Consider the following 14,778-nt stretch of genomic DNA (forward strand, 5'->3'; position numbering starts at 1 on the left):
AAAAGCCCCCCCCCCCCCCGAAGCACTCAAGCAACTTAGCTCACGACACAACCCTCACCGTGCTCCCAGCTTCCCCCTTCTCAACCGCCTCCACTCTTGGCCCAATCTTCCTCCAAATCTCCTCGGCAACATCCTCAAGCGTACCCCCAGCATCGACCACAACCAAATCCTCCTCCTCTTGCCGAAACTCCCGATCGACCCTGCCCTCCTCGCCCAGCCCACCATCAGGCCCAACGCACCCCAGGCTCAGGCCCCAAAACAGCTCGCGCACCCGCTTCTGGAACTCGGCCTTTTCGTACACTTCGCCGCCCCAGCCCCCGCGCTCCCGGGCGACGGCCTCCTCGAGGTCGAGGAACAGGACGAGGTCCGGTCGGGGGAGGCCGATTTCCGGTTGACGCGCCCAGTGAAGGTTCAGGGTGGGGTTCTGTTTCGCGGCGGAGTAGACGATGCCCGAGTGGTAATACCTGTCGCAGATGACGGTGTATCCTGACGCCAGGAGATTTTGTATGTTTTTTCTAGACAGGTGTAAGCTTACTCAGATATAATGATGTACGGGAAAGGGGGACGACTTACACTGCTTCCCATCTGTTTGCGCTAAAGAGAAGGTGGATGACGTGGTCTTCCATCTCGACTGAGCTCTTGAGATAGGCATCAATCATTTGACCAATAGGCGTTGTTCTATCTAGAATATGAGTTGAATTAGTGACAACAGTTGATGCGTCATCCATATACAAGTATGGAAAGACCAACGTTGACGTTACAAAAGCTGGATACATACCCGGAAACCTCATAACCTTGACCTTCTTCCCCTCTTCAATCAACCGCTGTTCAAGCAGCTTCACCTGCGTGGTCTTGCCACTCCGATCAAGACCTTCAAATGCGATGAAAGTCCCGCGGACGACACCCGCCGGCGGTGTGGTGACGGGGAGAGTATCACCGGCCTGTCCGCCGGTTGCGGCCGACGTCGCTATGGCCGCCGTGGCAAGGTCATTGATCGATGCCATTGAGTCTCGATATTCCGCTTCACAGTGAATCCCGGTGCTCCAATCGCAACTTCTATGGTCCAATGAGCGGATATGAGTGCGGGACACTGCGATGGTGTGAGATGCGAGTGTCGCCGAGTGGTGCGGTTCTGGGTGCGAAGGTGTAATGAAGTGGACACATGCGGGCCGAGTGGAGCCCCGGAATACGGGCGTTGGAGCGACCGGGTACCTAGGGTGAGGTGAGCGGCTGTCACGTGGGAGCACATCGCGGACCAACGACACCAGATTGCCCATCTTGAAGCACCCGGATGATGCGAGGGATGATGTGACGATGGATGGCAGTGTCTTTCGTAAATGGGCTACACGGTTGCATGGTCAAAGTTGTTGGCCAAGAGGCATGGTGGGCGTGGTGACAAAAAAAGCTCCAGATCGTTGCAGAAATAATAGCTTCAATAGTGCTCTATTGATAAGGACATCAATCGCTCAAATACAATCAAACAATAGAATACTCCGAACCCAGCTTTGTACAAAACAAGACACCCGAATCCGTTGTTCCTACACCAAGAGTGTCCCAGGGTCCCCCGTCGCTGAGTCCTTGCTCGTCCATCCGAAATCCCGAATAACCGTTGCAAACGCCGCATTCATCATGGACCCGTAATTAAAAGATGGTCAATAGTTGGAAGCGAAGTATAGTCGAGTCAAATGACCAAAGTGAAGCACGCCATCATCAGCATTCAGCAACCACCACCTCTGATTCATCTTTGGCGCTTCCACTTTCCCACAGCTCAAAGCTCTCACCGGTGCCCTCCATAGGCTCCAAGAGCGCAGCCTTGGCCGCTGTCTCTGTAGATTTGCCCATGAGATCGTCTACACCTTTTTGTTCCAAGGGAACCTCGAGCGGGGCTGCTATGAGTTCCGGGACAGGCTCTTTGAGTTCGGGCACTGCGGCTTGAGGGGCCACCTCGCTCTCCTCCTCTTCCTCTTCGTCGGCGGGGACAATAATGATCGATGACTCGTCGCAGCCAAACGCATAAAACTCGCTGGCATCCATCTCGCCCAGAGCTATCCTCTCCTTTTCAAAGATCATCTCGTCCTCGCTAGTACGACGAGCAGAGCGACGTGCAGATGTCTGGCTCACATCATCGACAGGCGGCACATTTTCCTTGTCACGACCCTCTGCGCGGTCCCTGCTGGCTTTGCGTTCACTCTCCTCATCAGAGCTTATGTCGAGGACACATGTGCCGTGCTGGAGCATGTTGGTCATTTCCTGCTCTGGCGTATCCTCATGGATATCAAAGAACCAAGATGCCTTCAAATCAGGCTCGTCAACAAGGTCCTTCACGGCATTCCGCGAGGATGTGGCAACAGTAGAACGGGCAGCATAGCTCGGGATAGTCCCCTTGAGAGCAGCATCGAGGCTGAATGGTGCCGAAGAGGATGAAGGGAGGTTGAAGGCAGGCGGATCTACGCGCGTGTAGGGGCCAGCGGTTCTACGACGGTTTGAAAGGATGCCGGATCTCTTGCCGCGAGTTGGCGAACGACCAGCGGGAGCTGAGAGTGGGGAGGACTTGGCGATAGCCGTATTGATCTTAGCTGAGGGCGATTTGGGCTGGAGTAAACTGCGAGGGCGAGGTAGGGTAGGCCTTGAGGAGTTCAACATAGGGCTGGCAGCGAGAGGCGCGGCCTTGGTTAGGACGAAAGACGAGGGCTTAAGGACATCCTTTGACGGGTAGAAGGTTTCGGAGCTCTTAGATCGCTTGGAGAAAGCAAACGGGTCGACATTTTCGCAATCGTCGGTTTCTACGCTCTCTGAAGCTTTGCGCTTACCGCCAGTAGCTGATGGAGCAGCTGTTGGAATTATTAGCTACCATTTGCGCAAGGATTTTGGACATGTTTGGGGCAGGTGCTCGAGTTGGTGGTTTAGGCGCATTCTAGCGGTATGGCGGGCTGATGTCGTTGAGAGAGCCACATGCAGCGCCCGCCATGTTGCGAGCACACAATATGAGAACATATGAATTGCAGGGAGGGAAACGGGCGTGCTTGGTCGTGGGTTGATCAAACATACCATTCTGTCTATTCTTAATGCTCGTCAGATTCTGCAGTCGGGTGCCGTCGAGGGGCGCAAAAGGTTGACGTGAAATGGACGCCATCGTGTGTGGATCGAAGCGGTTGTGCGCGCAACAGGGCGAGTGGATGTGGTGTTGTGGTTCCGCTGTGCGGTGCGATGGGGTGCGGTGCGTCGGGAATGGGGGCAGCCCAGCCAGCGGCTTTCAGTTTGATGCCTAGGGCCCAGTTGCTCTATGATCGACAGTCGGCTCGATTCGTGGAGAATGGGGACTCGTGAGTGAGTTCCTGCGTTCCCTCGTCGGTAAATTCCCTGGGAAAGCAAGTCGGTGCCAGACAGACTCGACGGTGTTGAAGCTTTGGGGGCGGCGGTTAGGCGTGCAGTGGAATAGCGTAGCGAGTGTGTGTATTCGTTGTTTATTTGTTGTTCTCTCCCGCGCAGTGGAATCGAGAGAGTTGGTTGCAGGAAGAGAGTGATCGAAACGCAGTCGACGAGCTGGCGTGGGGTGGGAAGGGGGGATAGAGAGAGAAAAGAGTGCGAGCGAGGTGAGCGTCGGTAGGGAGCAGGGATTACTCTAGGCTGAGAATGAGATGCGGTCTCTCTTGAGTGGGAGAGAGAGACGCGGAGAGGGCGCGCGCACGGAACCGGGGGTGGGATAGAGAAGGGCGTGTATCGGTAAGGCCTGGGTTTGGGTCCTGCCGGGGCCTGGTCTTGGTCGTGGTTTCGACAAGTGATAGCGCAACTACGGAGCAGCAGAGTAGTCTGGCGGTATCTGTTGGACGGATGCCGATGGAGACGGTAGCAAGCGGCGTTGGTCGCTGAATGCAAGGCCCTGGAGCCAAAAAAGTGGTTTGAGGATGAGCTACGCTACTGCGCGAGGAACAGAGATGGGCCACTCAGTGCCCAGAAAAGCAAGCGACGGTATGGTATGTCGAGGAAGACGGGTGTGCGAGGGGCCAACTAAGGACTTGTACAGATAGTATACGCAGTAAGGGCTAGGAATCAAAGTCTAGGCGTCTTGTCAGCAGTTGGAGAGAGATGCTTGGATGATGGGATTCGTAGGAGGGGAAAGAATAGGGCAGTCTAGGGATGGCGGGTACCTTGCTCTAAAAGAGACGCGGAGACAGCGCAAAGCAAACACGGTCTGGCGTCTGGGTGGAGCAAGAGTTAGTTCTCAGCCGATGGAGACGGAGATGGGACGTGGATTGTGGAAGATGGTGTGCGGCGTGCCAGGGCAAGGGGGCGAGGGATGCCGGGCAGGGTAAGGTAGGACAGTAAATTGATCTGCCATCTGCGGTGTGTATTGGATCATGGGATGCTTGTTCACTCACCTCGAGAAGTTGGAAGTCGAATATGTTGGGTCGAATGAAGGCTCAAGTCTCGAAACGGCGATGCGCATTCAGCTGTGTGCTGGTGCGAGATTAGGTGGTTCCGGGAGTCGAACGATGAACCACTGGTGCCTCGACAGGTAATAATGGGAAGCGTTTGAACGGATAGAGAGAGAGATGAAAGACTGAGAGACTGGAAGCGCCAGAGACTCAGAGACAGAAAGCGACGTGGTAAAACGCGAGAGTTCCGTGACAAGACCAATGGAGACGTCGTATTGCTGGCGTGTCGAGATGGGCCAATGCAGGTGAGAGACACCAAATCATCCAAAGATCAATTAGGGAAAGTCAGATGCAGCTTTCCTTCCCTTTTCCCTGCGAGTACTGCGGTACCTCACCTCACCTAAGGTAGGTAGGTAGTCTGACCTGGGCGGGCACGACGGGCAGGCGGGCAGGCGGACAGCTGTGATGGGAGAGTGGAGCAGGCACGTATGTATGTATGTACTTACCTCATTGGCGTGCTGGCGTGCTGCTGAGGAAGGAAACACCACACGTAAAATCCCGTCAGGAAAGAGAGACTCGTCGGAAAAGTGGATCTACGAGAAAGCGACGTTCATGCGACGGGCTGTGTAAGTCATATGATTGGTCGGCGCGAACAGGAAAGGCAGCAGTGGCCAGGCGCACCTCGACCAGGATGCAACTTCCCTCTCCAGTCTCCACTCTCCGTACCGCGATACACGGCCAATTAAACGCGTCTGCGATAAGCGGGGCAACGACTTGCGACCAGCCAGTCATGTCTTGCCTGTTCTCAACATGGGCGACTGTGCCCTTCCGTCTCTCCCTCTTTACATCCGTACAAGTTTTGGCTTCACCAACTGGCAAGCGAATATCCCTAGAGCGCGACCTGATTCCAAGGGAGAGTCCGAGACATGCGAATTTGCCCTACGCGCTCATAAAACCCACATAGTCCGTCAGGTTGCCAACTATGCATCCGTATCTGTTCCGTACACTACAGTGATCCTCATCCATACGGCCCACAGACCGGGACCCCTCGCACCCGTCGGCAGTGCGTGTGAGCATTGGCATTTACCTTCCGAAATGACAGCTGCCCTTGCAATTGCGTCCTCTCACCCATTCTCAACTTGGGAGTCTGTCACTGCAGCCCATTCAGCAGATCATCTTGGCTACGGATATCTTTACCTTACCTTGCTCTAGTGGGTACCTGATCTGACTGCCATCACTTTCATCTCAACTCACCCCGCGAAGCGTGAGCGAGCACTGTTGAACCTCTGGCCATAGCTCCCACAGCTCATCCATACCTACTATGACTTACATTCATTCATTCTTCTTCATTCTTCCTCCCTTGGATGAATAGGAACACTACTTACTTTTGTCCCGCAAACCATCTCCAAATAATGTCAAAGCACAGGTTCGCCACATTGCTTATTTCTCCTCTCTTTCTCACTCACTCCACCACTCACTTCACCTCGCAATCAAATAGCTCCCCTCATTCCAATATGCCTCGCCGCAACCAATCGAGCTTCCAGCCGATGTTGGCTTAGAGCCTTAGCCGCCCTCACTCACACGTTATGGCCCTTCCGACGCAGGGGGTAATCCCACCTACCTCAAACCTCTGCTCTGCCACTCTCCCCAACCTCGTATTGGGACCTTCGTTCGTCAGTTTGCTGAGCACACATTCTCTGGGTGACCTCATGTCTCGTCCATGGACTTACTTGACCCCACCTCTCATGCTGGACTTGACAGCTGCTCGCAGAACCGCGAGAACGGCACGCCAGGTCTCCCATCATGGCCACCCAACATCACGGGTGGCCAGACGGTCTTTGGCCTCTCGCCTCCCGTGTTCCGGGTCTCTTGCGTTGCGGGCCTCCGCGCTTCTCAGGCGTTCTGATAGCGCAAGTGTTGCCTTATGATGCACCTCAACTCTCCTCATGCCAACACAACCCATTGGCCTTTGATCATCGAGGTGACGCCAGCCTTTAACCATCTTCGCCGCTAATGGGGAAGATATCTCTTCGTCCTCCATTCTCTGGGCTTTGGGCTGGGCCACGGCCATCGTCCTAGCACTTCGATTCGTCGGCTTAGAGCGTAGCTCTTGTGTTGTTGGCCATGATTCCGGGCCTCCCTCGCACTCATCCACCAACTCGGCATGAGGATTGCATGAAGATTAAGCCTCAGAGTCTCAACATCGCCACGTCAAACACAACACAACGTGCCGTCACAGTCGACTGACGTGAGGCACATCTGCTTCTTCTTCGCAATGTCTGCTGAAGCCTATTTCTCGGATTCATAAGCAGGGCTCGACTATCTAGTTGGTCCAGCAGGCTCCCCCATATGCCTCGCATAATCTGATGCGAAACATCCACCGGCGCCTGCTGAACTTCTGTGAACGAGTACTCTGACAGCATGATCATCCTCCAGGTCTCATGCAGACAGCCAGCGCTATTATTGGACGTAACTGGCAAACGTCTTTGCCCTCGCTAAGGTGGTTCATGCATGCACAAGAAGTCGACAACCTGATTGAGCCACGTCTACAACCCTAATCCAAAATCACCAACCTCACTGCCGCGCTTCCCCAGACTAACAGATATGACGCCTGTGACATGCAAGGCCCTGACATCGATGCGTCGGACGTCCAAGAGAATGCATGTTGCCCTTGCTTCGAGCTCTCTACTCGGCTACTGAAGCTATTCTTCGCTTCTTCCCCGTCAGCTGATCGAGGGGAGAGGCTGGTCATTAAAACGTAAGTTTGCACCGTTCATTCGCTCCTTGATTCATTCTTGCCATTTTTTTGTTTTGGCTTCCTGCAGGTCGTAATTCCTTCTACAACAACCGATGAACGGTCCACCAAAAGCAATCATCTTATTTAGATGGCGCTGGTGCCGTTGACGCTATAGCGCGCCGAGTAAAGGCGGAGTCGTAATTCGCCTATCCTTTACAAACTTTTGAGACATCTATTGTTCTTCCAACTCATCGAAGATCATCTGGATCAAGAAGTCACACAAATGAGACAGCTTTCGTCTCATCGTGTCCATTGTGGCGAGACATGTTCACCGGCATTTCATCCAGCGGCTGGGAGATGCATCAAGTGGCATAGCGAGACATGGCAACAACCACCCAAACACAATTGCGGTGGTTGGATATTAGCAATAGAGTTTCACTGTCAGCTTCTCTTCTGTATCATTTCGAGTTTCCATTCCTTTTGCCTTTTGCTCTGCATCTTCATCGATGCCCGCTGCGCTACAGTCAATGAATAGTCCCGGCGGGCAATCGGCGCCACGGTGGATCCCTTCGCTTCCGATGTTAGCGGGCGACGTGCAGGGACAACGGCGTTTCAGACGACATCTCGGCCGATAGGGGGCACGAGGGGAAACAAAAAGAAAATGAGGAGGCTGGGAGAATTTTCAGACCAGGGGCGAGGAATTCCCAGCCTCTTTATTTTCTCGAAAAAGGTCTGGAGATTTGCTTGAGTGTTTGGATATCTTCTACCCCTCTCTAAGCCCCCCTGCTGCGGACGTGTAATGCGGGTTTGTTCGCCCCCTTGCATGACACCATTGGGCTTACACCGGTACACCGTGACGCCGTACAACGCCGCCGGCTATGAGAAACCTGGAAAAGATGGAAACATATGTTTAGTCAATCCTATGATGAGTGACACAGGTCTGCATAATGTTGGACACGTGGCTAGCTTGTGGCAATTTGTGAGACGGAGCGCTCGTGGCTGGAACCTGGCAGCAGTGCACTGTTGAGTCCAGGGCTGCGAGTCTCGGTTGATTTCACTTGACTAGATGATATGAGTGAAATTCGGCTCTCAGAATTGATGAGGTAAAGACACCTTGAAACAAGGTGGCTGGTCGAACCTTTCCAGCTTCCAGTTAGTGTGGGTTTGTTGCGAAGCTTTCGCCAAATCCATCGCTGTCTCGGTGATCAATAATCAGACTCTGTGATACCGTATAACCCAAGTGTATCACCGCTTGTAACAGTCCCAATACCGAGTCAAGTGAATGTAGCCATCAGCACCTGCCCACAGAGATACCTCAAACAGTAGAGTCAAGTAATCAGGCAAAGCGGCCTCAGCGGAGCATCAGTGAACCTCAATATACGCGCTAAACATTGATAATATTGCCATAGATGAGAATGAAGACACAGTAGAAATCTTTAAAGGACATGCTCCATGACTTCACGAGGCGTCGATCTTGGTAGATGTCTTCGAGATTTCCAACGTCGGTAGTCAGGCCTTCATTGGTGGCTGGTTCAAGCGCTGATGCCGGCATTTTTTGATATCGAGGGATGGTTGCTTGCATGTTAAGACTATTCATCTTGACATCACCCCGAGTGGACATCTACTTCGAGCACATGATTGCATTTGCCTCACCAAGTATCTTCTAAACCTCCACCCGCCACGGTTTCATCCACATTACGCAGGCTATATGGCTGAAGTGAATATCCAGAGCGCGCACAGGACTTTGAAACTTGAAAATTGTATGTAGTTGGTTCTCTCAACTTCAGCTAACTCGGTCGAGCTTGCCATACAGCCCTCAGCCAATACTCCATGGAACGGAAATGAGTAATATCGTTGAATCCGTACATACCTACTCATACTATTCATCATGGCAAAATGCCTTGGTCTAAGATTAAGTGAGACCAGGTGGATCACCATAACCAGGACATCTGAACATACGTCGTTCATTACCAGGCTTAAGAATCTGCATCTACTAATTGTTTCCTTCTCTCAACGCATCTTCAAGCTAAAGCTACTCACACAGAACACCTACGAGAGTCAGAACTAATATATTTGTGTCTTGAAATCCTGTCTATTTACACCTTGGATTATACTAAGAGCCTGATACTGTACCTTGTAAGATCTTTGATACACGGTGGTCAGATGAAGAGTTCCAGTGCTAAGCACCATTGCCGCGCTTCGAAGAGGCCAATCCCAGAGCTTGTCATAAGGACTTCATAAGCGGTTATCAAAACGTGAGTAATAAGACACAATGGTTGGGTTTATATTGACCTAATGAAACTCGAGACAGTTTCTCAAACTACATGTTCATCTGTTTCTCTGTTGGCATTACGTGTTACAATCATGAGCTTTCAGCTCGTTGCAAAGATGCAATGCAAATAACAGGAGGCAGTAGAGACTTTCCCTAGAACCATAAATACGAGAAGTACATTCCGTCACCTTTACGTTTTCATTTCAAAGTCTGCCTGCTTACCTCTACCGGCTTTAGGTGCCGCCGGTATAACATTTGGCCGTGTTCTCATATCTTGAGTCATCTTGACAATAGCACGGAATCGTATATGTTTAGAACTAACAAGGAAGATGAAGAGTTGATGTGGCGAACAAAGTCAGGTATGGCGACTTTAGGTGTAAGATTGAATGACGGTTCAACAAGACGAACCCGAAGTGCCAAAAGTTATGGAATACGGAATCGTACAGCTATAGAATACGGTGTGAGTCTTATTAACTTGTCAAGATTACAAGAACCCGCAACTAAGTTCCAAGTGAAGTAGCGATTCATCTTTCTAGTCAAAATAAACGTCGTGAAAGCACTACTGAAGCTTCGAACGAACTCTCGCCTTCAGGAGCCTTCATGAAAAAGAAAAAGTAGCAAGAAAGCTGGACAAAACGATTTAGGATTAAAGATGGAGGCTGCATTTCGAATGCCGATTACAACTAGTCCCCGTTGCACTACGCGCCGATGAAATGCCACGAAATCTACCTCATGTATGAAATAATTTGGGGATGTTTAAGTCCCGTAAATTGAGGACATTATCACCAAGTCATTGAGATATCACGGGCTGTCACGTGGGAACGTCATTGGCAATACCTGAACTCATGACACATGATTTATTTCATTGAGCCTACTGTATGTGGACTTTCTATTATCATTATACCCCCATACCACACAGATCCGTCCCTCGACCATCTCTTGGGTTACATATGGTATGAAGGTCGCCAAGTACCGAGGCCTTGTTGTTGGCCGAGCCAGCCTCGCGTCCAGTAAATGGTGAGGGGAGATGTGTGGGTTGGTGAAGTGCGCTTAAGGAGTGAGATTATTGCGTATTGCGTAATGCGTAATGTAGAAGATATGTTTGGTGCCTTTACACGAACCAGCTCTTGACCCAGTCGGTGGCGCGCTTGTAGCCCTTGTAAGTGCCATAGGCACTGTAAGTCTGAGGGACCGGCGTGGGGCTCGGGGTTGTGGCCGGCGGGGCACCGTAGGTGCCGTAGCTTCCGTACTTGCTGTAGTCGTACTTTCCGTAGTTGGTGTAACCCGGTGTGGCTTGAGGGGCAGGGGCGGGAGCGGCCTCGGCGTTGGCCTCGGCAACAGGTGCGGCGAGGGCGGCCGAGGCGGCGGTCAAGATGAGAATGGCGGAGACCTTCATGTTTGCGTTTGGTGAAGAAGAGAAGTATGGAGACGAAGCGGCTTGGCTGGTTGAAGTTACTTTGGCTCTGACGACTTGGTTATGTGAGATAATTGTTTGCTGGGTGATGAGGATAAGAGAGAGAGATCGTGGGATTGATGGTGGGATCACGGCAATACTTATGGCAGAGCCAAGCTGAGATTCAAGTTGCAGACGATGGTATTGTCTGGCACTCTTCCATGACTAGCATACCGGCCACCCTTGAGCCCGAGTGATGAGGGTATACGCGCCGCATCTGGGATCGTGCTGATGACCTGGTAATCGTTGAGATGGCGTTTCCCTTTGCTGGATGAAGGGTCTCCAGGCTAATGTGAACGGCTGCAAGGGAGCCCTTGAACTGAAAGCTCGCTAAGATGGAAGACACAATGCCTCTGGAAGCGGGGGTACGCCTTGTAGGCAGAAACTTGCAAGATTACAGGGTAGGCGGTCGAATGGGTTGTGAATGGCGTCACAAGCTCATCCGGATGCGTCCGGGACGGCCGCAGGATGTTAGGAGTAGCCTCACGATGTCTCGAAGCCATCGGGCGATGTGTATACCACGCTAGAAGGGGGGCTCGCATGGCTTAGAGGACTTCAACAACCGGCTAAGAGATCGTCCTCGTATTCTTGCATCTCTGATGGTGTAGATGATGCAGAGATCATTGCATGTGGGTGTCATGACCGGGCAAGGGAGCTCCGAAAGGACCAAAATGGGCTGTTAGTCAAAGCTCACCTATGGATCAAAGATCACGTTGACTGTCACTGCTGGAAATGGAGCTAGGATCCAGTCCAAGATGTGAGTTCTTCACTTAAAGCTCGAAGGTTGAACTGCAAAACATGTCTTGTCATCCGGTCACAGACAAGCACGATGCGAGCTCGAGGAAAATCCGATCCGGGCCGACTTCCAAGATACCAGTGACTGACACAGTCGCGGACGATAACACGAGTGGAACCGTCCTCATGGCTACCAGGCTGAACCCGCCGTGTCTGAGAAGCGTGTCTGACATTGATGAACATCGTGATACCTATGCGAGGTCAAGCATGCTGAGAAATCCAAACAGGAATAGCCTTACAGCCTCAGTCCAAGTCGAGCAAACTCCGAGGTGAAGTCTCTGGTGGGGGAGCTTTTTTTCTAATTCTGCACGCTGACGGAGATCAGCCCTACTAACACAGAATTGGCTGCGGGACAAGCGGTTGCGTTAGTGTCAGCCCCCGCCCTTCTTACCATGCTATTTTGGTGACTGATTTTCGAAGCTTCGGTGGCTCCAAGACATGGTAGCGTGGATAGCCGGGAGTGGTCATGGCGGGTTCATGATGAGAGGTTGTCTCTTTACTGTAAACTTGAACTTTCCCATCCTGCTACCTCATGCAGATCCATGAGTCGACATAACCATGCAGGAGTCCATGCCTCTTTGGTACACGAAGGTCTCTCGGCAAGGGCCGCTTAACTCTTGTCCTTCTCGCGCTTATTCCGACGGCATGGTTTTAGCTCAGTTCGGCTCAGCGTAATTGCGACGGCGGCTGTGCTTGGTGCCGGAAACATGGACCCGGACACGACCGAAGGTAATCAGAAGGCCGTCGTGCCGTGATACCTAGATGGGCCTCTCATAACTTTGCTAATGTCAAGAGCAGATTTTGGGTAAAGTGAAAACTTGACTGAGGCCGGAAACTTGGAGGCTGCCACGTTGGGGGCGGTGGCTCCGTGGGCTGGAAGTTTACTATGTGGATGGCATCTAGCGTTGAAAGAATCCAGTCAGGCCAAGTGAGGGTTGGTGGTTGAGGTTCGGTCTCATCGGAGCACGACTGAAGTCGATCTACCGCGAGTCTACTTGAGCTTTCTGTGTAGGCGATGATCAGGTGCTGTTCCCATGTCGCACGCAAGGGATGACACCAGACCCCAACGGATTGTGCAATTGCGCGAGCGCTGCCTTGTCGGAAACGATTCTCGATACGATGCCGCAAAATTCCCTCGACATATACGATGACTGTCGACAGTGTAGACTGGTAAGCTCCCTACAGATACGAGATCTTACTACCCCAGACCGTCCATCTGGCATCACGTCAGGCGTCGGGGGAAAGGTTCGGAAACTTTGCGATTGGTGCCCGCAGGCGTCGAAGCTGCAAACTACCAGCCTAACAGTAGACAAGCGAGACAACCACCACGCTAAGCATGAGGATCCGTTCGACTTCCTCTCGTTTTCCCCTTCTTTCCTGGGACAGAGAAAGAGTTCGTGCCGAATTTCCCAGCCTTGGCATCGTGTGAGTTGCTGGGATGCCAGCAAGACCGGCGGGCAGCAATTCTCGCCTCGCTGCCCTCGCTGCGTGGGCGTAGCTGCCTCCCCTCCTCGCGCAACCATCAGCCGCATGCGCCGGCGGATCAGCTGCAGCCAAACTATCGACGGCGACATTCCTGCCGCGGATGCCGTGTTCTGATAGGTACCAATTCTGGTGTCTTGGATCGTGGCAGGTGGGGGTTATGTTATTCGTGTGGTAGTGTTGGCGGGCGATTGAGTTTTGAGCATTCCAGCTGCTTTCGGTAATCGCGTGGCAACCTTGACGGCGCACCAAATATACAGACGCCTCATCGTTTTGTTTAGCTACAGGGACATGTGTGAGCCGTGCTTGGAAGGCTAGCGAGCATTCCTCATGTCAGACAAGAATCGTTGGGTAGTCCGTCTTGCCCGTTGCTCCCTCGGACGAACTTCCCTTGGATCACGATCGCTCCATATCCTTCCCCTCTCTCAAGTTTTTTCTTGACGCGTTGCTGGCGGTTCTTTTATTTTGTCTCTATCTGTTACGTCTTGATACCAATTTTGTCGAAACCATGATGCAAGAAAAGGAAGACGAGTCGAGCTCGAGGCTGCTCGCTGGCCGTGTGCAAGAGTCCGAAGAGGATCTCGAGTCCCTGCAATCTGTTCCCGACGCGAGGCAACATGATACACAGAGGAGACGAGATTGGAGGAGGACTGCAGCTGTAGTTTTGGTCTTCGCCCTTTCGAACCTCTTTTCCATGCACTTGGGTGCCCATATGAGATCGACTACAGCGGATCTAGATGGCGCTTGTGCTGCTCACACGACGCAATGGTCGCCGGTATTGAAAGACGTGGATGTCGAATACAACTGGAAGCATTTCAACGGATCGTTCCTACAGGAAGATATCTTTAGGAAGGAAGCTTCGCCAGAGGTTGATGCGGCGTGGGAGTCAATGGGTGTAGATTGTGAGTAACATCCATTTTCATGGCTTCTCGCCTACCTTGGTAGCTAATAATCTCGAGATCGCGCTGGGGTCATATCAATTGAAGACGGCTTGAAGAGCGGCCTCGACATGTCTTTTGTAAGAAGGTCAGAAAAGCACGGCGCGGGCTTCTTCGTCAACGTCGAGGGAATGCATCACCTTCACTGCTTGGTAAGCCAACGGCAGCGACTTAGCGTGGAACGTATGGTGCTCATGATTGATACAGAACTTGGTTCGGAAATCCCTTTACTACAATTACGACTACTACAAGAAGATGGGCACGCATGCTTTCGCCAACGAGGAGCACATTGTCCGTCTCCATGTTTGTAAGTGGAAGCCATTCTCTCAACGTCTTCAACTATAGCTGACCCTCGGCAGCACATTGCCTAGACACCATCAGGCAAGTCCTGGTCTGCAACGTCGATACTGGTGTTCTGGGTCAGGTCTGGGCCGGCGACCCTCCGGCGCCATTCCCGGACTTCAACACCAAGCACATGTGCAAGAACTACGAGGCGATACAAGAATGGGCAGAGAAGCTTCAGGTGAGTAGAATTTGGTGTCTGATTTTGGTAGTATGAACGCACGCTGACATCGACGTACAGGCTCCTCCCGTCGATACCCTCCCTGGCGACTATACTGCACCTCCCGAGCCGAGTGATGTCCTTCCCACAACGCCATAGATACCAGAGTGGAGAGGTAATATTGCTGTAGGATTCAGATAGATGAATGATACTAAAACATAAT

At 52.2% G+C, this 14,778-nt stretch overlaps 4 protein-coding genes across 4 annotated transcripts; 2 read left to right on the forward strand and 2 right to left on the reverse strand.

The window, feature by feature from the left end:
- Window positions 1-40: 40 nt before the first annotated feature.
- CLUP02_07119 (uncharacterized protein) lies at window positions 41-3,133 on the reverse strand (the record flags this gene model as incomplete). Its single annotated transcript, XM_049286115.1, has 5 exons — window positions 41-464; window positions 574-682; window positions 779-1,342; window positions 1,782-2,831; window positions 3,049-3,133. The coding sequence occupies 5 exons, from the start codon at window positions 3,131-3,133 to the stop codon at window positions 41-43; spliced, it is 2,232 nt and encodes a 743-aa protein (XP_049143258.1).
- A 1,360-nt stretch (window positions 3,134-4,493) lies between these two features.
- Window positions 4,494-7,076, forward strand: CLUP02_07120 (uncharacterized protein; the record flags this gene model as incomplete). Its single annotated transcript, XM_049286116.1, has 13 exons — window positions 4,494-4,516; window positions 4,591-4,681; window positions 4,911-5,002; window positions 5,033-5,525; window positions 5,589-5,640; window positions 5,875-5,925; window positions 5,981-6,077; window positions 6,138-6,240; window positions 6,368-6,466; window positions 6,546-6,614; window positions 6,704-6,776; window positions 6,813-6,858; window positions 6,917-7,076. The coding sequence occupies 13 exons, from the start codon at window positions 4,494-4,496 to the stop codon at window positions 7,074-7,076; spliced, it is 1,449 nt and encodes a 482-aa protein (XP_049143259.1).
- A 3,420-nt stretch (window positions 7,077-10,496) lies between these two features.
- CLUP02_07121 (uncharacterized protein) lies at window positions 10,497-10,781 on the reverse strand (the record flags this gene model as incomplete). Its single annotated transcript, XM_049286117.1, has 1 exon — window positions 10,497-10,781. The coding sequence occupies one exon, from the start codon at window positions 10,779-10,781 to the stop codon at window positions 10,497-10,499; it is 285 nt and encodes a 94-aa protein (XP_049143260.1).
- A 2,842-nt stretch (window positions 10,782-13,623) lies between these two features.
- CLUP02_07122 (tat pathway signal sequence) lies at window positions 13,624-14,714 on the forward strand (the record flags this gene model as incomplete). Its single annotated transcript, XM_049286118.1, has 5 exons — window positions 13,624-14,017; window positions 14,075-14,205; window positions 14,261-14,360; window positions 14,413-14,576; window positions 14,637-14,714. 5 exons carry the CDS (start codon window positions 13,624-13,626, stop codon window positions 14,712-14,714), a joined length of 867 nt encoding a protein of 288 aa, XP_049143261.1.
- Window positions 14,715-14,778: the final 64 nt, after the last annotated feature.

This window comes from Colletotrichum lupini, chromosome 4 (genome assembly GCF_023278565.1).
Source record: "Colletotrichum lupini chromosome 4, complete sequence".
Taxonomy (NCBI): domain Eukaryota; kingdom Fungi; phylum Ascomycota; class Sordariomycetes; order Glomerellales; family Glomerellaceae; genus Colletotrichum; species Colletotrichum lupini.